Consider the following 27,591-nt stretch of genomic DNA (forward strand, 5'->3'; position numbering starts at 1 on the left):
CAGAGGCACTTCGCCCAATGCCATCGGCTTCGAGGAATTTACGGAAGAAAACGCCGGGGTTTTTGAGTTTCGGCCCAATCCGGGCATTTTCTGCGGATGACATTCAGAAGACGGGGAAGCATGTTCAACTGACAGTGTTTTCACGGGGTGTGCAGGCTTTCACTCCTTCTTCACGACCAGTTGCGTGGCAGCACAATGTTTGGAATTCGGAACGCACCATATTGCCAACACGATTTGAGCGGCGAGAGGATGGTTTTAACTCTCCCGACACGGTGGTGACAAGAAGATGCGTCACTCACAGCCGAGAATGACGTTTGGACGTGACGATTGTACTTCATTGAGGCACACGAGCGAAAGGAAACAAAAATGGGTGTGTGTACTGGGAGAGAGAGAGAGAAAGAAGGAAAGGGAATTTGGGAACATAATTTGCTCAATGAAAAGGTGTGGGGAGGAGCAACACGCATTTTCATCCACTTGTTTTTTTATTTTATTTTATTTTTATTTTTGTTACTTTTTGTTCTCACTTGGCGGTTGGATGTATGTTGGCCGGGATGGGGTGGTAAAACTAAATTTCTGCGAAGGATGGGGGCTGCCACGCTCCCCGCTTGCGGCTTCCGCTTCTCCTTCTTTGCGTTCTTTCTTGTTTGTTCGTATCTTTTATTTATTTATTTATTATTATTATTATTTTTGCGTGTGGCATTGGGAAGAGCTCTGGACGGTGTCCATTCCTGAGGCCGGGAAAGTAGAACACGGGGGAGAGGGGCGTATCTTGCAAGCAAACACGGAGAGAAGGAAGGAGGAAAAAAAAAAAGAAGAATAAAGAGAAACGCGACAAAAGGAAATCATGTCGAATCTGTACGATGTGCTGGGCATCCACCATGAGGCGGAGGATGATGCCATCGCAAAGGCGTATCGCCGCCAATCCATGGCGTTCAACCCACAGTGCAACCCTAACCATCCTGACCCAAAGGCCCTTGAGAAGCAGTTCAAACACGTGTCGCAGGCATACGTGGTGCTATCAAATCCCAAGGCACGGGGCATCTACGACATGTACGGTGAAGAGGGCGTTCGACACGGTGGGACAGGAAATCAAGGGGTTCCTGGAGGTATTGACCTCGATGCTATTGATCCATATGAAGTGTTTCGTTCTTTTTTTGGAGTGGATAATCCGTTTCAGGTTATTGGAGAGATCAGTGGGCTACGCAACAACCAACACAATTTCTTCAGTACCAGTGCCGTTATTCCCAAAACTCTTGTAAAAGTCCCACCCATTGAGGTCTCATTGTCCGTGTCGCTAGAGGACGTGTTCTATGGTGCGATGCGTCGCGCCACGTGGCAGTCCCACCACTTGCGTCAGGGGCAAGAGATCATCACGGAGGAGAGTTTTGATCTTCGTGTGCCCAAGGGTGCCCACGCCGGTGACAGGTTTGTTGTAGACGGAAAGGGCAACTGGAAGGAAGGATTTGCGCGTGGGGATGTTGTGGTGGTGCTGGAGCTGCTGCCTCATGACCGTTTTCGGCGCGAGGAAGATGATCTTGTTGTTGTGATGCCAATCACACTTCGTGAGGCACTTTGTGGTGTCACGCTTACTGTAAAGACAATGGAAGGGGTCGACATCACGGTTCTTATTGATGAGATTGTGCATCCCAAGTACCGCCGTCGGGTTGCGGGCCAGGGACTACCGCGCAATGAGGATCTTTCCAACCCCCGTGGTGATCTCATCGTGGAGTGTGACACAAAGTTTCCCGGTTTCCTAACACTAGAGCAGAAGTCGGAATTGCGACGCATTCTGGATGTGAAATGAGTCTTTTTTTTTTTTTTTGATTGGGAAACAAACAGGGGGGAAAAAAGGAAGAGAGAAGGCGGGGGGAATACAAAGAAATATGAATGACGAGTGAAGCCCATTTGAGTTTTTACACGGATTTACTTCTGCGTCACGTTGTTGGGGCTGGCGATTTACGCATTGTGTGCATGTACTTCTTTTTCTATGATGTAGAGAGCAAAAAATTGCAATGGCATCATTGCCGAGGATGTGGATGTCTCTTTTCTTTGTCTGTGTGCGTGTTTGTGCCTCTTTATTGTTTTTGATATGCTCAGCCCTTTTTTTTTTGTCTTCTTGTGGTGCAACCTTTTGGAGGCGGCGTGTGCTCTATGAGTTTTCTTCCCTCTCCGTATTTTTCTTTTGCCTTGTCTTGTTTTGGTGGTGTTGCAAAGAGGGAGTGTGTGTGCGCCATTTGTAGCAGACTGCAGGAGTTTTGCTGTAAACCGCTCGGAAAGGGACGAGGACGATGCTTTCTGAGCTGTCCGATTGTTCTGCCAGCAGTGACAATCAGGAGATCTTAAACGAGGACGTGAAGAAAGAGGGGAGGGATGATGCATCCGAAACATACGGGGAGAGCTTTGAAAGTTTGTCATCCAAGGCGTCCACCCTCACGTCTACTACTTCGAAGAGCGGAAGCGAGAAAAGTAGTGGCAGGCGCAAGGGTGGAAGTCTCCGTGGCGACAGCACCAACAGGGAGGAAGGAAATGCCAACGCTGAAGCCGCGCCTGTCAGTCAGGACAGGAAGACAAGCGACGAGCACGTAGTGAACTCCAGGGGTAGCCGAGTGAACAACAAAAAGAAGGTTACGGGCAGCAGTGGGAATGCACGTAAAACTTCAAAAAGGAAAAAGAGCCGCGGCAAAGAAGTCTTTAAATCGATCTCGACTCTATCAACCATATACGGGGACGACACCACCCCCAGGAGCACCACGGGAGGGATGGAAAGCATGATCCAGCGCCTGAAAAAGAGAAAGTATACACCCCAAGGGGGAGAGTCCCAAGTACCAGCGGGAAATTCACATGCGTCACCCCAAAAAACTCAAAAGGAAATAAACGGGGTTGATTCCGGTGGTGAACCAATTACTGTGAACACAACGGAGGAACTCTCTAACCTTCTGGCGAAAAATGACGAACTTCGCATGAGGCTGTTTGAAAATGGGCGTGCAGGGAAATATTCCAACGGACATCAAAGGAATAAAAAAGTTGACAACAAAAGGTCCACGCATGAGTACCGGCGGCTCCAAAAATCAACCATGGCGGTCGAAACTTCAATGCGCCGTGAGCAGAATCGCCAAGAGTTGCGCGGGGAGCGGGAAAAATTGATCTCTTTGCGCAACGAGCTTCGGAGGAAGCTTGCCGCAAACAAACAACTACACGTCTATTATTCTCTTATTGAGGATTGCAAGGCCGATATAGCAAGGCTCTTGCAAGAAAAGCGGGCACTATCTTTGGTGATTCGCCAGAATGAGAAGGTTCTTATTAACAGCGAGGCGCAGCATGCCTCCGATTTGGCGTGCAGACGACTTAGAGAAGAGATAAAGGCCGAATCCGTGCTGACACAGCGTTCCCTTGAAAGGGCTAGGCGTGATGCATTTGAGGCGGTGAAGATGTATGGAGATGCTGAGTTTCGTGCGAAAAAGTTGGAGGAACAGTTGGAGCGGGCGAATAACAAGGAGAAGACACAGGAAGTGAGCAATGACCCTGATGTGCGTAAACTAGTTGAAGAGAACCAAAGGAAGGCACAGCACATTCAGCAACTGCGGGGGCAGCTGCGCCGCATGAGGTCAAAGTCGTCCACCAACGCAATTCACGGCTCTAGTGAAGCCAGTAAGAGGGAAGCAAAAAATGAGAGAGCAGGCCTTTTGAAGCGCATCAATCGGTTGCGAAAGCGGGTGGAGGAATTAACAGCAAAGGTCAATGAGCAAAAAGCACATGGGGAAGCTGAAGTGAGTGCCGACTCGGATTTAAATGCCGTCGGCCCTGCAGACGACCCTAAAAAGCCTTCAATGCAGAAGCGTCACTTCGCCAGCGCAAATGAGTCACTGACTGTTCAGGAAAAGGAAGCGCAGGGGGAGTCGACTTTGATCGAAGAACCCTCGAGAATGTCAGAAGGTACCGGGCTGCTGAGTTCCAATACATCGTGTGAACACACGCAAAGTTCTGTTGATAAAGCCTTAGAGGAACTTAAGCGTCGTGTAGGAGAGACACGACTGAGCGTTGAAACACCGGCAACGGAGCAACGCAGTTCTGTAACATCCACGCCTGGTGCAGCGGGACCGGCGCCAGATCACACATCTGTCTCTGAGGATTTGCATGCCTTAAGTGAGAAACTCGCGCAGCCCAGCCTGACTGATGTCAAGAATGATACGGCATCGACAGTAAAGGATGAAGGCGAATTAGAATCAGCGACGTCGGGGGAAAAAGAAATGGAGAAATCAGAAAAGAAGGATGAAAAGTCCACAGTTCCGTCGTGGTTTGATAACGACGACGCCAGTAATGGTGATGAGCCACACACGGGAACCGGGAATTCCACCAATGAAGTTGGCCTTCCAGTTTCTGGGCATAATGGTGTCAAGGACGCTGGCATTCATAAAAATTCTTTGGCGGAAGCACCCGCCAGTACCGGCAAAACCGCCAGCCTGCAGGCGGAAGAGGAGGAGGAAGAGGACGATGTATATGCAGAGATTGATGAGAATAAATTGACAGGTAAAAGCGAGTCGGATGCAAAAGTAGAATCTGATGTGGTCCCTCCATCGCCGAAAAATGAGCCTTCGTGGCTCGACTTTGACTAAAATCATAAGGGAACTGAAGGAAAATACGGTGTGATGAAGAGCAGAGGGTAAAAGTAGGGGAGGGGATTATGTGCACACGTTTATATTTTTGGATACGTTTGGCTTTATTCCACATGTCAACTTTTTTGTTCACCCGTAGCTTTAAGCGCATAAGTTCCTTCAAGAGACTTGTCCCCGGTAAGAGAAATGCGCAAATACTTCATTGGGTGGTGGTTATTTCTTTATTTTTGTCTCTGGCTTTTTCGGCTTATATTTTTGCTGCCGTTTTATATGTGCTGTCAGCTTATTTAACCCCTTTTTTCTTTTAAATTTCCCGTGACGGAAGTTGTTGCGGGTGTACTGTGGAATTTGCCATGTCACTGCCCGCAGCGCCACACTATGAGGGAATGGTGGCGTCGCAGAGACATGACCCCGTGGCCGTCGGACGATTTATTTTCGGGTCGTCCGTTGCATGGCATGCGTCGTATCGGCTGCGCATTTCATGTATCCCCCTCCCGTTTTTTTTTCCTTTTTTTTTTTTTTCTTCTTGATGTACAGATTGAATTGGAGAGCAAGAGAAAGCAAGTGTGATAAGGGTGGGAGTCCCCCCCCCCCAAAACAAAAAAAAAAAAAAAGAGGGAGTCTCACTAGGAGGAAATGAGAGAAGTTGCACATATGCACAGGGAAGAGAAGGAAAAAAAAAAAAAGAATTAAAAAAAGAAACAGAAATAAATATCACCAGGGATAAAAGGTGAAGCCATTGGTGTGCTAGACTTGCTTCTGTTTGTTGTTTCTCCATCCATTGTCTTTATTTGGGTTGGTAATTTGTGGTGTTGCGGAGGTGTACTGTTTTTTTTTTGTGTGTGTGTTTTATTTATTTATTTATTGCGATGCCGTTCTTTATTACTTTACTTCTTTCTTTTTCTCTTGCGCATATTTATGACATCTGCGCCAACCTTCAACATACATACAAGTTGAGAGAAGGGATTGACGAAAGCGAATTTTGTAGTTTTAGAGCGCCTTTTATATTATTATTTTTGGGTGGGATCCGTCAGGCGTCGGGTGCCTGTTTTGGATGGAGAAGAGCGGCTGGGGGCGCATGCAAGCATCCTCGGTGACGCCGCCGCACGGTGCGTGTCGTCCTTTTTCTTCGTTCTCTTCTTCTTTTGCCGTTTCGTTGGGGACCGCCATTGGGGGCGAAAGAGTGCCTGAGGCGGCGGACGGGGGGAGAAGGGAGGTCGCAGCGCCGCAGCTCTCGTGTCACCTAACGACAGAACGCGGTCAACGCCCTGCAGGCCTGACACATGCGTCGCACGGCTCTCGGGTGCTCGAGTTGGAGGAGGAGCTGCGAGGCCTGAGGGCGGAGAATGAAAAACTTAAACTTGTGGAGGAACAATTCTGGGCGCTCCTGGTCGAGAATGAAGAATTGAGGAGGGCCGCAACTCACACAAGGAACTCTGTCAGGGTGTGTTGCGGTGGGGGGGAAAGGTGTACAGGCTCATTTCCCCACGGGATTACAGGGGAGAAAAAGGCTGAGAAGAGCTGGCGTGCCTCTTCCTGTCCTCGTGCTCTCGGAGAGCGCATGAATCTTTTACTTGCGAGCGAGTTAAAAGATGCATTGCCGATGGATTGCGCAGGAGCCGTGAAAAGGCAGCTGGAGCGAGAGGATTTCGTGGGAAAATACTTACTTTGGCTTCGCACCAAACAAAGAGAGGGCGACTTTGCCGATAAGCCAAACAATTTTTTTCTCTCTAATCACGGAGAAGCCTTAGCCACGGGGGAAGGAGGAGGAGGAGTTGATGCAACTTTCAACACACATCCTGTACGAGAGGAAAACTGCTTGGTGAGCACTTACCCTCAACAGGACTCATATGAAAGAGAAGTGGCGTTGCTGCAACGCACTGTTGCATGTACCCAGTGTGAGTTGAAGGAAGCACGTGATATGTTGGAGCTGGCGAATGAGAGTCGCGCTGCCGCGTTACAGGATTGTGCCCGCATGAGCGAGCAGGTGAAGACGTTGACAGAGCACTTGCAGGAGGTTCTTAAATCTCAAAAGGCGTCTTCTGAATTGCGTCTGGAGAACGAGACGCTGAATGTTCTCGTGGAGAAGCAGGCACATGAAATTAAAGTACGAGATCAAATTGTTGCCGAAATGCGTTCCCTATTGCAGCGACTTCAAGACATGAGGTCTTTAGAGGAGTCTTCTCTTTCTGAAGAGAATGAGCGAGCGCGTCAGCAGCTTCTTGAACGTCGAGTTATTAGCGTTTCTGTGTTGTCTGAGGAGTAATTTTGCCTGCCCTTTTCTTCTCCAATTTTTTTTTTTTTAAATGAATATTGTGGATGCATCATGTTTGTACATTTCTTGCGGATTATTTATCGTACCTTTACGCGTATATATATATATATATATATATATACCTGCTTTTACTCAATTTGCTTTTTGGCAATATATATATTTCCTTTTATATTTATTTTTGGTTGATTTGACACCTTTTTTAAATTATCTGTTTTGTTTTATTATTTATTTATTTGTTTATTTATTCATTTCCTTTTATTTCTACTTTTTTTTTTCTTTTTTTTTTACATATTACAGGGCTTCATATATATACATATATATATGATGACATCATTGGTTATTTCTTGTAGATACGTAGCACGTCGATGCGTTACATTTTGTAGGAAGGGAAGTCCAATGCTGCGATACTTTCATCAGGGCATACTTCGTGGATGTACGACCGGCGGTTTTATTTACATCAGGATAGAGTGCAGCGGTATGTGTCAGCGGAGATGTATCTCTTCGGCTCCCACAGTCACGGTATTGAAGACGAATCAAGGGAGGTGCAAGCATTATAGTGCGGGTGATGATAATATTGGAGCCAATGCATCCGGCGCTGCTTCAATTTCTTCCGCTGCCTCCGTCATTCCTCCTTCTCCATCACCAAACACCGACCGTGCGAAGAACGACACGCCGCATATGAAGGAAATGGGGTTTTCGCAGTGCAAGAACATGTATACATGGGAGGAGTCTTCTAAGAAGCCTGGAGCCTTTTTTCTTCTTTCTCATCGCGAGGGAACACCCTTTCAGCGTCTGTTTCTGTTTGGAATGCCTCGGGGATATCCGGAATCATGCGAGGTTGGCTTTCGTCGTTATTTTCTTCTTTCGTTGTGTAGTTCTTCTGTCTCTAGTTTTGCCTCCTCTATCGGCTTTCAGTCTATCCTAAACGGGTTTTTTCTCGGCTCTTCTCCCCAGTTGTGGATGATGAAAGATCTTCTCCCGGCACTTGCCGCGGCGTATTTGGCAAATCGTATTGTTTCTTACGAAAACCGACCCAAATTTTGGTTTTTCGTGAGTGTTGGCCTACAGAACCTCTCCGTGGTCGCAGAGATGCTTGTTCCTTCGCTGCTGCCCCAGCATCTCCTTTTAGGTGCCATCATGACCTCATGTGCACGGCAATCTGCTTCTCTTATATTTTTGGTGTCACGTGCTGCTGCCTTGCAGCACTTTGCGGTGAGCAACAATCTCGCGGAGCTCACGAAAAAGTTAAACTCATTTGGAATGGTGATTTACACAATTTTTACGGCATTTGGCATTATGTACACATCCGTTGTGACGTCTCTTGTGGCACAGCTTGCCACCGTATTGTTTTGTTGTGCATTGAATCTTGTTTTATCGTACCAGTCAATGAGTAAAATTGCGTTTCGGATTTTAAATGTCACTACGCTCTCTGTCGTGTTGCGCGACTACGTGGGACGTGGGGGGATACATCGGCGCCACATACCCACCCCACAAGAGGTCAGCGACCGTATAGGGCTCCGTATGCTGGATGAAAAGGCACGTGATCCCAATGATCGCACGCGTCTTTTGTACGTAAGTCCCCCCGTTAGTAAACTTCGCATTTCTTTTGCCACGCTTGAACAGGACGTGTTGTACGCTTGCTCAGCGGAAATGTTTTTGTTAGCCTTGTGGGAACCGGCCGCTCCACTCTCGCTGAAGGAGTGCTGGCGACGTTGGGAGCTGCCGGAGTCATGGAATTTGTTTTTCTCAAAGCTTTCATTAGGCGCTGCAGCGAAGGGCACGTTCATTTGCAAAAGTATCCGTCAGCGGCTTGTGCTGTTGGTTCATCAAGAGTGTGACTCATTACATCTTTTGACAGCCTATTTATTAGCCTACACCGCACTGTTGTATCATGCGGAAACGGTGGGGGAAATAACGCGATTTCTCCGCTCGTGCAACGAGGAACAGTCGGTGTGGCTGCGTCACGGCGCCGAGTTCCGTGAGGCGCTGCGGCGTGCTGGGTGGGATGTGGAGCAGCTCGCGTTAGATCCCCCGGACTTTCGACTATCGAATCTGCACTTTGCCATGCGCTCTGCGCAGCGGTCCTCATGCCGTGCAGGGCGGGGGGGACGGTTCGCGGTCACATGCGGCGTCGACAGACCAAAGACGGAAGAGGAAACAAAACCACGCATGCCAAAGAAGACAACAACAGCAACAACAACCGAAATGCAATGACTCGGCACGTATAAATATAAACGTATATATATATACATACATACATACATGTGTGTGCGTGTATCTTGCACGGCGGATATTATTTTGGATGCGGAAGGGACACACACACATATGTATGAAAATAAAACAGGTTGAATACAAATAAGGTGGTGCGTATGCATGAAAAACTAGAGGCCGAACATCTGTTTGATTTGTTAAGCCTTTGTTGTTACGTGTTTTTATTTTTCCTGTTTTTTTTTTTTTTTTTTTCCTTCTGATTCTTTGTTTTATTTCGCTTTCTGTATATATGTGTGTTTTTGTGTGTGTGCAAGGTCACGATGATTACGTGATTTTTTTTTTTTTCTTCTTTTTAAAGAAATTCTCTTGGTGTATTTGTATATTCACCGAGAGTATTTGGTGAAATCATTATATCTACGCATAAGCACGGCTCCGCTTTTTTTTTTTTTTTTTCGAAAGACCCTGAACATTTAATATCTGCCGCTCTTGGGCTGCGGTATAGAGGGGTGGTGGGGTGGGACGAAATTTTTTCCCGGAGCCAATTCCATGACTTGTGAGATTTTTTTTTTTTGTTGTTGTTTTTTTGGTATCGTCGTAGATTTCTGCTGATCGTTTCTCTTTTTCACACATGCCCTCTCTTTATATATATATATATACTTATGTATGTACTTGTGTCTGTGAGTTGTTGCTGTTGTATGGTCATCCGCAGCTTTTGTTAGTGTTGCATGGCGGCTTGTGGACATATCTGTCATTTGATTTTTTTTTTTTTTTTTTTTATTTTTATTGGTCGTCTTTTATTTTACATTTATTTACTCGATTTCCACGCATCTGCAGGGACATATATGCATGTATGCTTAGATGCATGCCTTCCCACCCCCTATTTCCCTCGTATTTCTAGTGTACTTGCCGGCGTGTATGGCTCGCTTTGCCTCTGCCTGGCAATAATCCGGTTTTTTTTTTTTTTTTTGGTTGCGTTTGACTTGTGTTTGTGTGCTTTTTACTCGACGGCTGAACATTATGGCGGCGCGGCTTTGCTCTCATGCGTGATGATTTGCAGCGCCCGGTACTTCTCTTTTTTTTCTTTTTTTAAAAATTGAAAAACGTGGGAGAAACGTGAGAAAAAACGCGGTACGCCAAAAAAGTTGTAGAGAAGAGCAACAAAACACACAGAGGGAAGTTCATTGAATATACACAACAACAACAACAACAAAAATAAAATAGGAAGCAGGCAGATAAGGGCAGAGAGAGAGTATTCAAGAAAATTACTTTTTGTTTTTCTTTTTTTTACCGTGCCTCATCCAGCTTGTGTGGGAGCATATTTATATTGTTTGGGGCGGTCCAATGGCTTTGGTGTCGCGGACGTTTGCGGAGTATTATCATGCATTGATCACACGTGAGCCGTTGCCTGATGAGCTGCTAAAGCGCGTATACCGAGAGGAAACAGGCGAGCGGAAGCGCATCGAGGCGGAACTGGATGCAGCAGTGAATGATCTTCGTCATGTCATCGGCATCATGATTGGTGAACGGAAGAAAAATCGGGACACTCAATCCTGCCGCCAGATTACATACGACAAGCATACACTGAAGGTGATGGAGCAAGAAAAAGCGGTGTGGCTGCCGCCAATTCCACCACGTTCTGTCATGCCACCGAGGAGGCGCTTTTTTCCTGGATTCCCATTTACAAAATACAACCGACTTGCTGAAGAAGAACAGGAGTTGCGTCACTGGCTTTCTTCTCTGGAAGCACGCCAGCGTGTTCCTATTGAAGAGGCGTGTTCCCATTCATGGCTTCTTTTGCTGTGCTTTCACCAGTGCAATGAGCAAGAAACTAATGGTCGTGCTCGTGTGGAGCGTGAAGAAGACGAGGAACGCCTCCGTATTCGTCGTGACGTGTTCCGTCTGGCACCACCGGACTACTTCCGCTACCTTTGGATGGAGCGATATGGGACCAAGTCTGAGCCAAAGGAGAAGACATTTTATGAATTGTGTGAAGAATCTCGTGAGGCTATTGAAAATGAAGAACAGGATGATTGGCGCTGTATGATGCGTTGGCTTTTTGACATGTATGGGGTTAGTCTGTTTTCCGTTATCCGAAGAGAGGTCGCCGAGCGGTATGAAATTGAGGAATTGGAAAACAACGAGCTCTGGTTGTCAATTGTTTCCTTGTCGCGCAAAACGTTTGGGCCATACGGGAAGCACACCGCCGCGTTGGCGTGGCACGCAGGGGGCCGTCCTAACCTGATACGCAGCCTCACATCATTGGCTGCGGGACACGATACCCGAGAAGCTGCTGAAAAACTGCGCTGGGACGCGGAAGAGGAGAGAAGAGCCTCTGCTCCGCACGGCCCATTGGAGGAGGCCTTGTATGACGAAATGAATGATGCTTGGCGAGAACTTGAATTGGAGCAGAAAAGCGCGGACGGGAAGATGAATAAGACTTCACCGGAGACTTATTCAACTGCTCATGCTTCTTCAAAAGAGTCTTCGCGTGAAGAGAAATTTTCAACTACTAAGCCCGAACCGGAGACAGCCTCAGTTCCAGAGGAACACCGCGGCTCGAGGAAGGTTTCCAGTGCAGTGCCCGAGGGCGAGGAATATCCGACTGAGGCCGAGAGACCTGTTGCCACCGACGAGGACGGTCACGCGCCGGAGACAGCCTCAGTCCCAGAGGAACACCGCGGCTCGAGGAAGGTTTCCGGTGCAGTGCCCGAGGGCGAGGAATATCCGACTGAGGCCGAGAGACCTGTTGCCGCCGACGAGGACGGTCGCGAACCGGAGACAGCCTCAGTTCCAGAGGAACACCGCGGCTCGAGGAAGGTTTCCAGTGCAGTGCCCGAGGGCGAGGAATATCCGACTGAGGCCGAGAGACCTGTTGCAGCCGACGAGGACGGTCACGCGCCGGAGACAGCCTCAGTCCCAGAGGAACACCGCGGCTCGAGGAAGGTTTCCAGTGCAGTGCCCGAGGGCGAGGAATATCCGACTGAGGCCGAGAGACCTGTTGCAGCCGACGAGGACGGTCACGCGCCGGAGACAGCCTCAGTCCCAGAGGAACACCGCGGCTCGAGGAAGGTTTCCAGTGCAGTGCCCGAGGGCGAGGAATATCCGACTGAGGCCGAGAGACCTGTTGCAGCCGACGAGGACGGTCACGCGCCGGAGACAGCCTCAGTCCCAGAGGAACACCGCGGCTCGAGGAAGGTTTCCAGTGCAGTGCCCGAGGGCGAGGAATATCCGACTGAGGCCGAGAGACCTGTTGCCACCGACGAGGACGGTCACGCGCCGGAGACAGCCTCAGTCCCAGAGGAACACCGCGGCTCGAGGAAGGTTTCCGGTGCAGTGCCCGAGGGCGAGGAATATCCGACTGAGGCCGAGAGACCTGTTGCAGCCGACGAGGACGGTCACGCGCCGGAGACAGCCTCAGTCCCAGAGGAACACCGCGGCTCGAGGAAGGTTTCCGGTGCAGTGCCCGAGGGCGAGGAATATCCGACTGAGGCCGAGAGACCTGTTGCCACCGACGAGGACGGTCACGCGCCGGAGACAGCCTCAGTCCCAGAGGAACACCGCGGCTCGAGGAAGGTTTCCGGTGCAGTGCCCGAGGGCGAGGAATATCCGACTGAGGCCGAGGCCGAGAGACCTGTTGCCGCCGACGAGGACGGTCACGCGCCGGAGACAGCCTCAGTCCCAGAGGAACACCGCGGCTCGAGGAAGGTTTCCGGTGCAGTGCCCGAGGGCGAGGAATATCCGACTGAGGCCGAGAGACCTGTTGCCACCGACGAGGACGGTCACGCGCCGGAGACAGCCTCAGTCCCAGAGGAACACCGCGGCTCGAGGAAGGTTTCCGGTGCAGTGCCCGAGGGCGAGGAATATCCGACTGAGGCCGAGAGACCTGTTGCAGCCGACGAGGACGGTCACGCGCCGGAGACAGCCTCAGTCCCAGAGGAACACCGCGGCTCGAGGAAGGTTTCCGGTGCAGTGCCCGAGGGCGAGGAATATCCGACTGAGGCCGAGGCCGAGAGACCTGTTGCCGCCGACGAGGACGGTCGCGCGCCGGAGACAGCCTCAGTCCCAGAGGAACACCGCGGCTCGAGGAAGGTTTCCGGTGCAGTGCCCGAGGGCGAGGAATATCCGACTGAGGCCGAGGCCGAGAGACCTGTTGCCACCGACGAGGACGGTCACGCGCCGGAGACAGCCTCAGTCCCAGAGGAACACCGCGGCTCGAGGAAGGTTTCCGGTGCAGTGCCCGAGGGCGAGGAATATCCGACTGAGGCCGAGAGACCTGTTGCCACCGACGAGGACGGTCGCGCGCCGGAGACAGCCTCAGTCCCAGAGGAACACCGCGGCTCGAGGAAGGTTTCCGGTGCAGTGCCCGAGGGCGAGGAATATCCGACTGAGGCCGAGAGACCTGTTGCCACCGACGAGGACGGTCACGCGCCGGAGACAGCCTCAGTCCCAGAGGAACACCGCGGCTCGAGGAAGGTTTCCGGTGCAGAGGAAATGTAGTTGTGGTCACGGGAAGAGGTTAGTTTCTTGTTTAATGGCGGTCAGAGCGAAGGAATGAAAAACGGCAGCGGAAGCGCACAAAATTTGCCTGAGGGAAATGCAACCGAGAAGAAAGAAATTATTGATAAAATGCGTTATTTTTCGAAGTGAAGAATGGTTATGCAATGAAGTTCTTTTTTTTTTTTTTTTAATACTCATTGCGGTAGCACTGTGTTTCTATGTAAAGTTGGGCTCTTGGAGTACCACCAGTGTCATTTCCTGATGAAGTATTGATTTTGAGAAACTGGAAGGAGAATGTTTAGTATGATTAAGACAAGCGGAAACACATCATGTTTTACATCTGAAATTATGATAAAAATCGAAAAAAGAAAAAAAAGAGAAAAAACGAAAGAGAACTGTGTTTTGTATGTATTGCTTTTCTTGGATTGCAAAAGCTTTCTGATATACCGGTTTTTCTTGATCTGTGTGTTTCATGTATGATGTTGTCGTAAAGTTTACAAATAAGTCTGACTTTTTCATATTATTTGCGTGTTATATGTGTGCCGCTGCCACGTGTGGCACATCATTTATGTATTTTGCTTTTTGTGAAAGTCATCGACCTTTTTTTTTTTTTTTTTTTTTTTTTGGAGCTTGGTAATGGAATGTTTATGGTGCAAACTGGCTATCTAATTATTTATATATATATCCTGATAAGGAGAACTCTGTACGACAATTTTCCCCTACTTTATGCTTCTTTGGTTGACCGCGATTCTAGGAATCAGGGAACTAATACCGTCTTTACGATAATAATTATTTTATTTTTGTTTTTACAGCCAAACCTGTTTTCTGCAAGTGTGTGTGAGGAAATGGAGATGGCTCCTCACACGGCTATGGAATGGAGCCTTATCGGTAATAGTGTGGCGGTTCTGGTACAACAGCGTGGCGAAATACAGGAGCAACTCACCCACATGGATGAAAAGGGACAGTCGGAATCAATGGTGAGTGACAGTGCTACCATAAGTGGCTTACGGTCAATTTCAGGGAAACATCGCCAAACCCTGGGGGGATTTGAGTCTTACGGGACATCTGGCGGATCTCCGGGCGCCTCACCAAATTTCGAGACTCAATTCCTCCTGCACATCGTGTGGGACGGCCCGTGAGTTGGGGGTCCAGCAAGGGCTGATCATTGCGGAAAGGCAGAGATTATACTCGGAGTATAACAACACCGTTACAGACGTTCATAATCGGAGCGCGCGGCCTCAACATCAAATGGAGGAAGCGAATAACCACTTCTCGGCGCGCGCATCCAACATTGCGGTCACGGACGGTCTTCTTGCGCGACGAGAATTGGCGCTTGCCGGGCGCGAACGCCATTTAGAGACAACCCTGCCCAACCCCAGGCAAAACTCCGGGAACGAGAGGCACGCATCAGCGAATTGGAGGCGCGGCTTGCAGCTTGGGGTGCCGATGCGCCCGGACAGCGAGAAGTTCCCTCCTCCAGGAAAGGGCCGCCAGATGCACCCGCACGCGTATCCGAAGATGGCGCAACGACACCACCCCACCACGAGCGCTTGATGGCCGGGGGCGTGCCTGTATATCCACAAGTCCCCAACCCATTTTTACGGGAGGGCGACGGCGGGCCAATACTCGTACGTCATTGGACAATTTGGGCGACCACATTTCCCTCATTCCGTGAGTTTGCCATTCCGATTTCCACCTTCAGAAGAAGCTTCCGGTTCAGAAGAAGAAGATCTGGATTTCCTTCAATTTGACGTAACCACTTGGATCCCGCGAATTTGGAATGAATGCATCCTTGGAATTCTATTTGGAATTTGGAGCGCCTACGATTATTGACACCGTGGGGACGCTCACGCTCAAATTGTCTTTTACATTCTTGTTTCGTGGATGCGCGCATTGCAGTTATTTTGGGAGCCCATCAAACGGTCCATGGAATTGGGCAGGATTATGCTGCAGGACTTTCGGATGCACTTCATGGTCAAATCCGATCCCGGCATCCCGATCCACAAACTGCGTGCCCGCCTTCACTCGGCTTTTCATGAGGCTGACACATTCGCGAGGGTGGCTGAGCCTTTTGTGGATTGACGGGGAACCCGACCACCACAACAGCGATCTTTGCGGTGCCAATTGTGTCGTATTTATGGAAACGATGCATCTACACGCAACGTGCGCCCCGAAAGGGGTTTCCCGAACTACAGACGAACGTTAAGAGACGGCAAAGGGGCTGCTGGCTGCTTACGAGGGCGAACGAAAGCAGCCCCATTCATTCCACCAACTCCAATTAATTCTCTATGGCATTGCACCGTGCCGCTGACACTTCGTCCGATCTTTCGAATCGCCCGAATCATTTGACGAGAAGGCAATGGAGCTTATTCGCAAAGAAATTCAACCGTGGTACGACGAACCTCCGACATCTCCGCCTTGGGCCAGCTACATGAGGAGCGCGAACGAGGCGGATCGATAAATGTGTGTGCCGTCAAAGTGGGAGCAGAGAATGTCCCTAGCGGGGCAATTTACAACCTTTTGCCGCACGCACGAACGGCCGATCAATGCGGAGAGCCGTGCGGCCTTTTTGGCGGCAATAGTCTGCGTGGCGTCATCGACCCCACCGCGGCACGCCAGGATGCTGCGGTCCATGTTGCAAATGAATCGAACCCCGCTGGACATGGCGATTCTGGGGATACAAAAAATTGCGGCGCGATAAGAGGCGAAGCAGGCGCGGCCCTTGACGAAGGAAGCGGTGGGTGAATTTATCCGCAGCCGGACCGATTAGAAGAGACGTGTTGTTTTTCGACTTGCGTGGATAACGGCGAGCTGTTGGCCCGAGATTGCGGCCTTGACTCCCAACAATTCCACACTGGAGCGTGACGGGGCCGTAAGTTTGGATTGGTCCGTGGCGCCAGTGACGGCGAAAGCGGATCCACACCGCGCCTCGCGGTTTGTCAGGATACGAGGGTAGGATGAGTTTGACATTATACAGTTATGCAGGACGCTTCGGCGCAACGAGAAGCTCATGAATCTTACGGCCGCCCACGTGGAGCGATCTCTGGCTCCTTGGAATGAGACGGCGCATTCCATAAAACGCGGTGCGTTGCGGTACGCTGCTCCAATCGTGGAGAGATGCGATTTTGGCCCACACGTGATCTTGCAGTTGGCGAGGCACGTCGACCCGTTCGACCTTCCCGAGAGCACGGTTCGATATTTGAGGAGGTACACCACAATGCTGACCCGGGTGTTGCCGCTGGTCGCATTGATGTGAAGGGAGGAACTTCGGAAGGTCAGGAACCCTGGCTGAGAGCGGAGGAACGTTTCTCCATGTCTTTTTGGTATCATGCTGCTACCATTACGAGACGCGCGACAAGGACGCGTCTGCTCGCTCCACAAGATGAACGAACCATCCCGCTACAGCAGGTCAAACTGCCCGCATTGAATCTGGAGTGGATCCAGAGCCGGTTGAACCCGGCCACCTTGGAGAGACTCATGCAAGTTTGGGGACTCGTCGGGCGGTCCCCTTTCCTCCGGTAAAGCGCGCGAAAGCTCACGGAGGATTCCAGTCGCTGACGCGCGATTGATGAAAGAAGCGGGAATAATCGAGGACGCTTCGTCTAGAACAACAGGCGGATGGGTAATACCTTTTGGTTGTGGAGGTGAAACCCACCGGTTTACGACGACGTTGGATCGCGTGGTTAGGCGACAAGAACAGAGACGACCCTTACGCGGCGAATGCTCCTCTTTTACACATTTCCCATTCTCTGCCACCTGTGATGGCTGAGGCCGCTTCCTGCCTGGACTTAAAGGCATCCTTTTTAAAATCTCCTTACCGCGGGAGACTCGGGATCTCTTTCGATGCCGCGTGGAGACGGCACGCTGGTGGAGCTTACACGGCTCCCAATGGGATACAAGGCCAGCCCAGAAACTCTCCAGATTATCATTTCAGCAATAGCAAGGGTGGCGACGGTGGCTCACCCCTCTGGTCTGCACCTCCATTGGTGCGTATGGAAGTATGGATCGATAATATACGCATTACAGTGTCGAGAAGCGACGTGACACTGTGGGAGGCCCAAGTGCTTCGTAATGCGGACGGCCTTCACGCCACGATAGGGGAAGATCGCGAGTCGGCACCACGCAGTACACCTTCCTGGGAGTGCTGTTTGATCATACATACAAGGCGGTATCTCTGAGTGACACGTTTGTCCGGTCTGTACGCGTCATGCCGGCGCTGAATTCTTTAACCATCGCGGAAATGGAGGTTATGGCGTCACGCTTTTTGTATGCGGCGGCCATTTTTGGCACGCGTTTATGCGACTGCCACTTTTTCAAGGCAGTGCGACGGCGATTATCCGCACTCAACCGGGGAATTGTGCAGGAGACATCCCCGGCTAACGTTCCGCCGGCAGCGGTTGGTTTGGGCGAGAGATTGTGACACAGGATCGAGAACATAATTGCAAGCGAAACATCAATACCACAGAAAAGGCATCGGCCGCCATCATCACGGATGCATCGCTCCATGGATGGGGAGCCGTTTTTATTCCAGACTCCGGCGACGTTAAAATTGCCGGAGGGAAATGGAAGAGGAAGCGGTTTCTTATCATGCAGGCCTCGGCGCGCGCGGTACGCTTAGCCTTAACGGCCTTTCCCGCCGTCTTGCCACCCACTATGGACATTGGGTGGACAACACTTTGCTGCAAGGAGGGGCGAATAAAGGCAGATCAAAATCACACGCCATGACGTGGGAGCTGCAACGGATATATGAATTTTTGGACTCTCGCGGAGTACAGGCATCCGTTGCCTACGTGCGGTCTGCACAAAGGCAACCCCGCAGACAGCATGTCACGCGGTCGTGTTTTTACACTTCAGGACGTGGCGAAGGGGAGCGGCGGAGTCTTTTGTCTGGAGGACCCCAAAGTCTGCCATTTCTTAAGTAATATATATATATATATATCCATTCCGAGTAGAGTGAGCGGGCCACAATTGTGGCTATAGGATGATGTATACATATATACATTTACTTGGTGTAAAGTTTGAGGATGTGGTGAACCCACTCTTATTCCATTTACTTCTCATTCCCGTCTAGTTTGTTTCCTGTGATTGATAACCTCAGGATGAGGAAAGCGGTCCAGGTGAATATTTATTTTGTGTCACCGCGTGAAGCACCGCATCCCATTGAAGGCGGGATGGCTGTGCAAATTTTGGTGCCGCGTGACTGGTGGATGGGTGAGGGTCCGCTTCAACGTGTGGCTGGCGGGGTGGGTGCTCGCTCCGGGGGCGTTGTGTTGGCTGCGGGGATGTGGCCGTATCCTGTTGGCCGTGAGAATGTTCTGGAGGCGGTGGGTCTCTTCTCCTCGTCCATGGCGGGTGGCTGCTGCCGGTGCGCACTGGTTTCCCTTGCAACTCGCTGTGTTTCTCCTCCATGACTTTTTCCATTTCCTTCACACACACACACAAAAGGAAGTAAAACAAGCGCGAATCGCTACTGTGCACTCTGAGGGCTCTGAAAGGAACAACAACAGTACACACACACACACCGCCCACACACACGTGTTTATATACTCTCAAGCGTTGCTGCTGTGAAGAAACCCCACACACACAACCGTACTTGCGTGGCCGGATCCAGCGAAAGGAAGAAGGAAGGAAGGAGAGAGTGTGGGCATCAGAGGCCTAACATGTCCCGGCATCTCTTCCATTCTGCGGTGCTGCTTCTCCTCGTCGTGTTATGCGGCACCAGTGGTGCTGCGCACGCTGTGCAGGCAGGGACTGACGTTGATCCATTCACAGGGATCGGATGGACATCCTCTCAATGGGAAGCCCCTACAAAAGTTAATGAAAAATTCTTCTCGCTCCGCGTTCCCAGCCTTGTTGAGGTGAACAATAACGTGTTCTTCGTTGCTGAAGCGCTGTGCAAGGAAAAAGGAGAAAGCTGCAGCCGTGCTGGGATTGCGTCAAGGCACCTCGATCTAACTGATGATAAGCCAACGGAGATATTGACGGAGGACACAAGCTTGGTGGTGCAGTTTCCAGAGGGTGTTGCGACGGGTATCGCCAAGGCAAAAGACACAATGCGGCCAACGACAGTTGTTTCTGGCGACAGTGTCTACATGCTCCTGAGAAATCAGAGCGTTACACCGTCGGTGGGTAAATCGACCAATGCACGTGACTGGGGGCTTTTGCTGGTAAAGGGAAGCGTCAGTGGTGGCAATGAAATCACGTGGAAGGAGACTCATGCGGTGACATTTGGAAACGATGAACGCATTGCTAAATTTCTGACCCAGTTGGTTTCTGGCGGCGGATCGGGGATTAAGACAAAGGACGGTACGCTCATGTTTCCCATGCAGGCCACAGTGGACGGAAAGACTTCATTGCTGTCCATGCGCTTTGATAAGCCAGAGAATAAATGGAAGCTTTCGCACCAAACGGTTGGTGATGGCTGCAGGGACCCGACCATCGTGGAGTGGGGAGAAGAAAACAGACTCCTCATGATGGCTTCTTGTGAGCGAGGTTACCGTGACGTGTACGCATCCACTGGGAGTGGGGTGGATTGGTATACATATGGTCAGCCAATTACTCGCGTGTGGGGCAACTCACATGATCGAAAAGGGTACGGCGTCCAGAATGCCTTCATCAAAGTGACAATTGAGGACAAGGATGTGATGCTCGTCACCCTGCCAGTGTATTCCAAGGAGAACGGCAAAGACAATAAACAAAAGGGTCGGCTCCACCTTTGGGTGACGGACAATACACGCGTGTATGATGTTGGGCCGATATCCCGTGAAGGTGATGACGCTGCCGCCAGCTCGCTGTTGATGAAGAGTGGGAATGAAAATTTGATCTCAGTGTACGAAAACAAGAAGGGTGATGACGGGTCATACAGTCTTGTCGCCGTGAGCCTGAGGGAGCAGCTGGAGCGGATCAAATCCATGGTGAAGACATGGGCAGCGTTGGACAGCACCTTGCAAACATGCAGTTCCGGTTCCAGCGCCACTGTCGACCCGAGAAAGAAGGGTATGTGCAATGGTCCCGTTCCCACCGACGGGCTTGTTGGCTTCTTGTCCGGGAACTCTGAGAACACATGGAAGGACGAGTACCTCTGTGTGAATGCAACAGTGAAGAATGGGGAGAGAAGGGTTCCCAATGGATGGACGTTCAAAGGGTCTGGAGCAGGGGCGGTGTGGCCTGTTGGCGACATGGGGCAGAATGTGCCGTACTACTTTGCTAACAACAAGTTCACTCTTGTGGCGACGGTGTCCATCCACGAGGTGCCGAAAGAAAGCAGCAGTCCCATCCCCTTGATGGGTGTGAGGATGAATGACACCAGCAGCACGGTCCTCTTTGGTCTGTCGTACACCCACGAAAAGAAGTGGAGGTTCACACTTCCCAATGGAGCTTATGAAGTTGGCGAAGATGATGAAGATTATGAAGATGAAGATGATGAACAATATGAATATTACGAAGGTAGGTATAATTGGCAACCAAACAAAACACATCAAGTAATGCTGCAAATGGATTTCAATGACTGGTATGTGTACGTTGATAGAATGCAGGTTTATTCTGGGTACTACAACGGGGATCTGTTTAAAGAGCACAGGATCTCGCACTTTTATTTTGGCGCGGAGAATAAGGAGGGTTTGGAAAGCAGCCACGTGACGGTGAGCAACGTCCTGCTGTACAACCGCATAATCTATAGAATAGGAAGGACGATGCTCAATGCCAGCAAAGTCCCTATTCCAAACCCTGGTGAGGAGTCACGCTCGGTGCCGGAGATTCCGCCGAGGCCCACTGGTGAATTTGAGGCTACTCCAGTCAAGAGAAACGAAGAACCCCACGGCAGCCATGCAGCGTTGGGTAACGGGGATACTGAGAGACAAAATACAAGCCCTAACAATGTTTTGGCGCCCGAGGCTCCCTCTGCATCGATACTCAGTGCCAGCACAGTCCGTATTCCAAGCCCTGGTAAGGAGTTCTCTATTGAGAAAGAAGAGGAAACACCATCATCACCTGAAGAGGAGGAGGCAGAGCAGGAAGTTGAGGAGGCGCATCCACGGCCACAATCCTCCGTGGAAGCACCTGAAGGCAGTGATGCTGCCGCAGTGTCTTCTGGGGGCCGTGGCTCGCACGGAACAAGGGAGGAGGAGACGGAGACGGATGGCAGCGGCGAATTGGCGTCTCCACCGGCCTCATCGAGTGTGGGCACCTCTGCTCATTCAGGCGACGACGGGATGGGTGTCCGTGAAGGCACCTCTCTGCAGGAAGAAGTGCCACCACCTCTTGGGACTGAAGACATTCCGAAGGCTGACGTGGAGCGACCGATCTACGAAGAAGAAGCGACCTCTCCGGAAGGGGCCACTGAGCGGCAGACGCAAGAAACCACTGCGCCTTTGGTTGAAAATGGAGACGGTGAGGACGTTGGCACCGCACCGGGTAATGCAAGCACCCAGCCTGGGGAAACCAAGATCCCATCGGAGTCCAACGCAACATCGCTCTCGGACCATGGCATTTTGCCTGAGCACGAGCATTTGAGCGAATTGTCGGGCATGGCTCTATTTGCTGAGAGCACCGTGCATGGGTGTGTGTCTCGGGTGTTTTTGCTTCTACTTCTGGGGCTGTGGGGCACTGCGGCTCTTTGTTGAATAAATTTGGGGAGAAAAATTGCAGAATTCTGTGGAGCAAAAACTGAGCGGCGTCCCAGCAATACTCAATGAGTTTTGTCAAGGATACTTTCTCTTTTTTTATTTTTCTTTTTTTCCTTTTTTCTTTACTTTTTTTTTTCGTTTTGTTTTTTTTATTGTTTTCTGTTTTCTTTTTTTTATGTTTTTCTTTTCTTTTTTTTTTCTTTTTTTGTTTTTCTTTTTTTTCTGTTGTTTTTTTTTCTTGCTGGTGCTCTGTTGAAATAATCAGCACCCCTGTTTGTGTGTGTTTTTCCCCCCAAAAAACGTTCGCTTGCTAAAAACCGTCACGAGTGACGTGCTTCTCCCTCTTTTGTTTGCTTTTTTTGTCCACACGCGGTGCCGGTCTCATTGCTGTGCGTCCCACGGACTGCACAAAAGGAGGAGTGGAGGAGCAGGCCGGATGCCGCATGGAATGTGAGGAATGTTGTGTGGGCTGGTGGGAGAGTACAATTCTCTTTTTTTTGTGTGTGTGCGGGCAGTATGTATAAACTCAAAAACACGGTTGTATTGTGCTGCATGGCACATGAAATGACATATCTGCCGAATCAAATGTTTTTTTTTTTTTTGCTTTTTAAATTTTTTTTTTGTTTTGTTTCTTTTTTGTTTTGGTAAATCACTGAAGTCTCTTTTCCGTCTGTGCCGTTTCCACTGTCACTTTGTGTCTCCGTGCCCTTTTATTATCCCTCTGCTGGCTGTGCTGCTGACACGCCCCCATTTCTTCTTCTTTTTCTTTTCTGCTAGAGGCACCGATGGTCCGCGACGACGATTGGTTTCGCACCCCTCTGCGATGGCACGAGGGTGACTGGGCGCCGGCCTGCTGAGTGCACTTGGAGGGAGCGGATGGTGTGCCCCGTACCTCAATTGTGAGTGTGGGACGCCGCCCGCCACGACCCGCTGTGAGGCGCAGTGCTATTCCGTCTGGGTGGAGAGAAGTGAAGGACCGCGCCGTGGACTTGGATGCGCCCCGTCCCTCTCGTTGCGGCCGTGTGTGTGTGTGTGTGTGCTCTGGATGCCCAAACCCACTTGCCCTGCAAATGCGGCAACGGAAGGATATGGTTGCGTGGAAGCGCCAATGCCACTTGAATCAAACCGTGCCTGTGGCACACACGCAAACCGGAGGAAGAAAAGAAGGAATTATTTGCCTGGGCTGCTGGCCGGATCCCCAAATTTCCGAGGGAAACAAAATGCGACGGAAAGGGAGAATGAGTAAACGGAGAGGCAGTGGGTTCGCCAAACCCTCGTTGTTTGCTCCGCATATGTGTATATTTATATATTCTGTTGGCCCCTCTCTCGTGACATGTTGGACGCTCTATTCGGATATACCTATTTTTATAGCTTACGAAGTGGCAGACCTTGGGCCTCTCCAGCCACAAGACCCCGCCGCGACGGTGGGAATCAAGAGAGGGGGCGGATGGTACGGCATAAATAAAAATATTTATCTTGACGTTATCGGTTCCTTTGGTTGCTTCCATCGCGGTCCTCTAAAGGAATTCATGCGATAGGAAGTAATAGTACAGAAATATTTCTTTGTCTCATTGGGAGCTTGTGAGGAGGATGCTCATGACGTAGGCTGGCGTCCCTAATGTATATGTATCCTGGTAAAACGGAGATATTTCTTCACGATCCTTTTCTATTTTGTGAATCCCTGGTTGACCGCGATTGAGGGAATCAGGGAACTGTTAGCGTTCAGACGATTTGTAATTATTTTAGTTTTCACAGCCACTCGGGATCCCTGCAAGCTGATTGAAGGGAATGGCAGTGTTTTCTTTTACACCGCGATGGGGAGGAGCAAAATTGGAGCCCGCCTGTTGGACTTGGCAAGCCAGCATTGCGATGTACGGGTGCAGCTCACTTTCGTTGATGAACACGGGCCGTTGGATGCGGTGGTAGCCGCCTCCACAACAATGACAGGCTTACGCTTGGTTTCAGGAAACATCGCCATGCACTGGGAGGAGCCGACCGTTGCGGGGCACTTTGCGAATCGCCGGGCGCCTCAAGTACCTAATTTCGAGGTTCGAGTGCTGCTGCCCATCGTGTGTGGGCGGCCCGGGAGTTGGGGGTCCAGCAGGGGCTGATCATTGCTGGAGGGCAGGGACTGAGCACCGACTACGCCAACGCCGTTGCGGACGCTCGGAATCGGACTGCTCAGCTTTACTCTCAGGTGGAAGAGGCGCATAATCACTTGTTGGCACGCGGATCTCACATTGCGGTGTCCGGCGGTTTTCTTGCGGGACGCGGAGACGCCGTTTCAACGCGAGGCGCCCACCTCTCGAAGAGGGCCGCCAGATGAACCCCACAGCCGCACCAACCGCATCGTTTAATGGCTGGGGGCGTGCCAGCATCCACGTTTTTCCAACGCAATCTCACGGGAGAGAGACGGCGGGTCAACACCCAAACGTCTCAGGGCAATTTTGGGCGACCACATCTCCCTCACTCAATGCCTTTACCCTTCCACACCTTCCCCTTCGAAGATGGCTCCGGTGCAGAGGATCAGGTACTGCATTTCCTTGCATTGGACGTTGACACTTGGGCCCCGCGTGTATGGAATGACGTCATCTCCGGAGTCCTCGTAGACCTCCGATGCGCATACGGTTATTATTTGCACTAAGTGGACTCTCAGGTTCAAATGGCCATCGACGGTTTTGTGTCGTGCAGACGCGCACTGGAGATAGATCGGGAGCCCACCGATCAGTTCATGGATTTTTGGCAGGGCCCTACCGCAGACCCTCTGGATGCTGATCGCGATGACAACCGACCCCAGCATCTTGCTCTCCAAACTTCGCGACCGCCTTCACATGGCCGTTCACGAGGCTGACGAACACGCGAGGGTGGCTGAGCCTCTTGTGGAGCGGCGCGTAACCCAACAAAAACGATTGTTGCGATGTCAGTTGTGTCGTATTTATGGACACGATGCATCTACACGCAACTTGCGCAGCGCAGCCGGAAGGAATTACTCGCAGCGCAGTCGGCCATTAAAAAAACGGCGAAGGGGCTGCCGGCTGCTTACGAGGGCGAACGAAAACAGCCCCATCCATTCCACCAACTCCAATTAATTCTCTATGGCGTCGCACCTTACCGCAGAGGCTTCATCCGATCTTTCGAATCGCCCGAATCATTTGACGAGAAGGCAATGGAGCTTATCCGCCAACGACGCTCGACTGTGGTACGACGAAACTCCGACATCCCCGCTTTGGGCCAGCCATATGAGGAGCGCGAACGAGGCGGCTCGAGAGATGTGTGTGCCGTCAAAGTGGGAGCAGAGAATGTCCCTAGCGGGGCAATTTACAACCTTTTGCTGCACGCACGAACGGCCGATCAACGCGGAGAGCCGTGCGGCCTTTTTGGCGGCAATAGTCTGCGTGGCGTCATCGACCCCACCGCGGCACGCCAGGATGCTGCGGTCCATGTTGCAAATGAATCGAACCCCGCTGGACATGGCGATTCTGGGGTTATAAAAACTTGCGGCGCGATAAGAGGCGAAGCAGGCGCGCCCCTTGACAGAGGAAGAGAGGGATGGATCAATTTATCCGCAGCCGGACCGATTAGAAGAGACATGTTGTTTTTCGACTTGCGTGGACAGTGGCGAGCTGTTGGCCCGAGATTGCGGCCTTGACTCCCAACAATTCCACACTGGAGCGTGACGGGGCCGTAAGTTTGGATTGGTCCGTGGCGCCAGTGACGGCGAAAGCGGATCCACACCGCGCCTCGCGGTTTGTCAGGATACGAGGGTAGGATGAGTTTGACATTATACAGTTATGCAGGACGCTTCGGCGCAACGAGAAGCTCATGAATCTTACGGCCGCCCACGTGGAGCGATCTCTGGCTCCTTGGAATGAGACGGCGCATTCCATAAAACGCGGTGCGTTGCGGTACGCTGCTCCAATCGTGGAGAGATGCGATTTTGGCCCACACGTGATCTCGCAGTTGGCGAGGCACGTCGACCCGTTCGACCTTCCCCAGAATACTGTTCGATATTTGAGGAGGTACACCACAATGCTGACCCGGGTGTTGCCGCTGGTCGCATTGATGTGAAGGGAGGAACTTCGGAAGGTCAGGAACCCTGGCTGAGAGCGGAGGAACGTTTCTCCATGTCTTTTTGGTATCATGCTGCTACCATTACGAGACGCGCGACAAGGACGCGTCTGCTCGCTCCACAAGATGAACGAACCATCCCGCTACAGCAGGTCAAACTGCCCGCATTGAATCTGGAGTGGATCCAGAGCCGGTTGAACCCGGCTACCCTGCAGAGACTCATGCAAGTTTGGGGACTCGTCGGGCGGTCCCCTTTCCTCCGGTAAAGCGCGCGAAAGCTCACGGAGGATTCCAGTCGCTGACGCGCGATTGATGAAAGAAGCGGGAATAATCGAGGACGCTTCGTCTAGAACAACAGGCGGATGGGTAATACCCTTTTCAGTTGTGGTGGAGAAACCCACCGGTTTGCGACGACGTTGGATCGCGTGGTTAGGCGACAAGAACAGAGACGACCCTTACGCGGCTCATGTTCCTCTTTTACACATTTCCCATTCTCTGCCAACTTTGATGGCTGAGGCCGCTTCCTGCCTGGACTTAAAGGCATCCTTTTTAAAATCTCCTTACCGCGGGAGACTCGGCATCTCTTTCGATGCCGCGTGGAGACGGCACGCTGGTGGAGCTTACACGGCTCCCGATGGGATACAAGGCCAGCCCAGAAACTCTCCAGATTATCATTTCAGCAATTGCAAGGGTGACGACGGTGGCTCACCCCTCTGGTCTGCACCTCAATTGGTGCGTATGGAAGTATGGATCGATAATATACGCATTACAGTGTCGAGAAGCGACGTGACATTGTGGGAGGCCCAAGTGCTTCGTAATGCGGACGGCCTTCACGCCACGATAGGGGAAGATCGCGAGTCGGCACCACGCAGTACACCTTCCTGGGAGTGCTGTTTGATCATACATACCAGGCGGTATCTCTGAGTGACACGTTTGTCCGGTCTGTACGCGTCATGCCGGCGCTGAATTCTTTAACCATCGCGGAAATGGAGGTTATGGCGTCACGCTTTTTGTATGCGGCGGCCATTTTTGGCACGCGTTTATGCGACTGCTACTTTTTCAAGGCAGTGCGACGGCGATTATCCGCACTCAACCGGGGAATTGTGCAGGAGACATCCCCGGCTAACGTTCCGCCGGCAGCGGTTGGTTTGGGCGAGAGATTGTGACACAGGATCGAGAACATAATTGCAAGCGAAACATCAATACCACAGAAAAGGCATCGGCCGCCATCATCACGGATGCATCGCTCCATGGATGGGGAGCCGTTTTTATTCCAGACTCCGGCGACGTTAAAATTGCCGGA

The 27,591-nt window shown here is 51.1% G+C and overlaps 6 protein-coding genes across 6 annotated transcripts, besides 26 other annotated features; all 6 read left to right on the plus strand.

Annotated features, from left to right (window-relative positions):
* Window positions 1-15,038: part of a sequence feature (heterozygous, Esmeraldo-like haplotype) that runs on past the window's edge.
* Window positions 478-506: a sequence feature (AT_rich).
* Window positions 656-689: a sequence feature (AT_rich).
* Tc00.1047053509157.80 (heat shock protein-like protein, putative) lies at window positions 845-1,804 on the plus strand (the record flags this gene model as incomplete). Its single annotated transcript, XM_812539.1, has 1 exon — window positions 845-1,804. One exon carries the CDS (start codon window positions 845-847, stop codon window positions 1,802-1,804), a length of 960 nt encoding a protein of 319 aa, XP_817632.1.
* On the plus strand, window positions 2,289-4,613 carry Tc00.1047053509157.90 (hypothetical protein, conserved; the record flags this gene model as incomplete). The annotated part of the gene is made up of 1 exon (XM_812540.1): window positions 2,289-4,613. The coding sequence occupies one exon, from the start codon at window positions 2,289-2,291 to the stop codon at window positions 4,611-4,613; it is 2,325 nt and encodes a 774-aa protein (XP_817633.1).
* Window positions 5,111-5,141: a microsatellite.
* Window positions 5,278-5,325: a sequence feature (A-rich).
* Tc00.1047053509157.100 (uncharacterized protein) lies at window positions 5,668-6,879 on the plus strand (the record flags this gene model as incomplete). The annotated part of the gene is made up of 1 exon (XM_812541.1): window positions 5,668-6,879. The coding sequence occupies one exon, from the start codon at window positions 5,668-5,670 to the stop codon at window positions 6,877-6,879; it is 1,212 nt and encodes a 403-aa protein (XP_817634.1).
* Window positions 6,984-7,009: a microsatellite.
* Window positions 7,044-7,109: a microsatellite.
* Window positions 7,110-7,139: a microsatellite.
* Tc00.1047053509157.110 (hypothetical protein, conserved) lies at window positions 7,210-9,102 on the plus strand (the record flags this gene model as incomplete). The annotated part of the gene is made up of 1 exon (XM_812542.1): window positions 7,210-9,102. One exon carries the CDS (start codon window positions 7,210-7,212, stop codon window positions 9,100-9,102), a length of 1,893 nt encoding a protein of 630 aa, XP_817635.1.
* Window positions 9,127-9,152: a microsatellite.
* Window positions 9,318-9,351: a microsatellite.
* Window positions 9,856-9,881: a microsatellite.
* On the plus strand, window positions 10,441-13,596 carry Tc00.1047053509157.120 (hypothetical protein, conserved; the record flags this gene model as incomplete). The annotated part of the gene is made up of 1 exon (XM_812543.1): window positions 10,441-13,596. The coding sequence occupies one exon, from the start codon at window positions 10,441-10,443 to the stop codon at window positions 13,594-13,596; it is 3,156 nt and encodes a 1,051-aa protein (XP_817636.1).
* Window positions 14,197-14,221: a microsatellite.
* Window positions 14,221-18,549: a mobile genetic element.
* Window positions 14,222-14,403: a mobile genetic element.
* Window positions 15,039-15,102: a sequence feature (areas merged during assembly that could not be assigned to a particular haplotype. This can correspond to areas where the two haplotypes were merged or to regions with more than two copies in the genome that were merged during assembly.).
* Window positions 15,103-16,225: a sequence feature (heterozygous, non-Esmeraldo-like haplotype).
* Window positions 16,226-20,811: a sequence feature (areas not merged during assembly with more than two copies in the genome that could not be assigned to a particular haplotype).
* Window positions 18,467-18,531: a mobile genetic element.
* On the plus strand, window positions 19,257-22,217 carry Tc00.1047053509157.170 (trans-sialidase, putative; the record flags this gene model as incomplete). Its single annotated transcript, XM_812544.1, has 1 exon — window positions 19,257-22,217. One exon carries the CDS (start codon window positions 19,257-19,259, stop codon window positions 22,215-22,217), a length of 2,961 nt encoding a protein of 986 aa, XP_817637.1.
* Window positions 20,812-21,773: a sequence feature (heterozygous, Esmeraldo-like haplotype).
* Window positions 20,977-21,022: a microsatellite.
* Window positions 21,774-27,591: part of a sequence feature (areas not merged during assembly with more than two copies in the genome that could not be assigned to a particular haplotype) that runs on past the window's edge.
* Window positions 22,306-22,460: a sequence feature (T-rich).
* Window positions 22,809-22,863: a microsatellite.
* Window positions 23,564-23,761: a mobile genetic element.
* Window positions 23,794-27,591: part of a mobile genetic element that runs on past the window's edge.
* Window positions 23,795-23,964: a mobile genetic element.

Source organism: Trypanosoma cruzi, genomic scaffold (genome assembly GCF_000209065.1).
Source record: "Trypanosoma cruzi strain CL Brener 1047053517159 genomic scaffold, whole genome shotgun sequence".
Taxonomy (NCBI): domain Eukaryota; phylum Euglenozoa; class Kinetoplastea; order Trypanosomatida; family Trypanosomatidae; genus Trypanosoma; species Trypanosoma cruzi.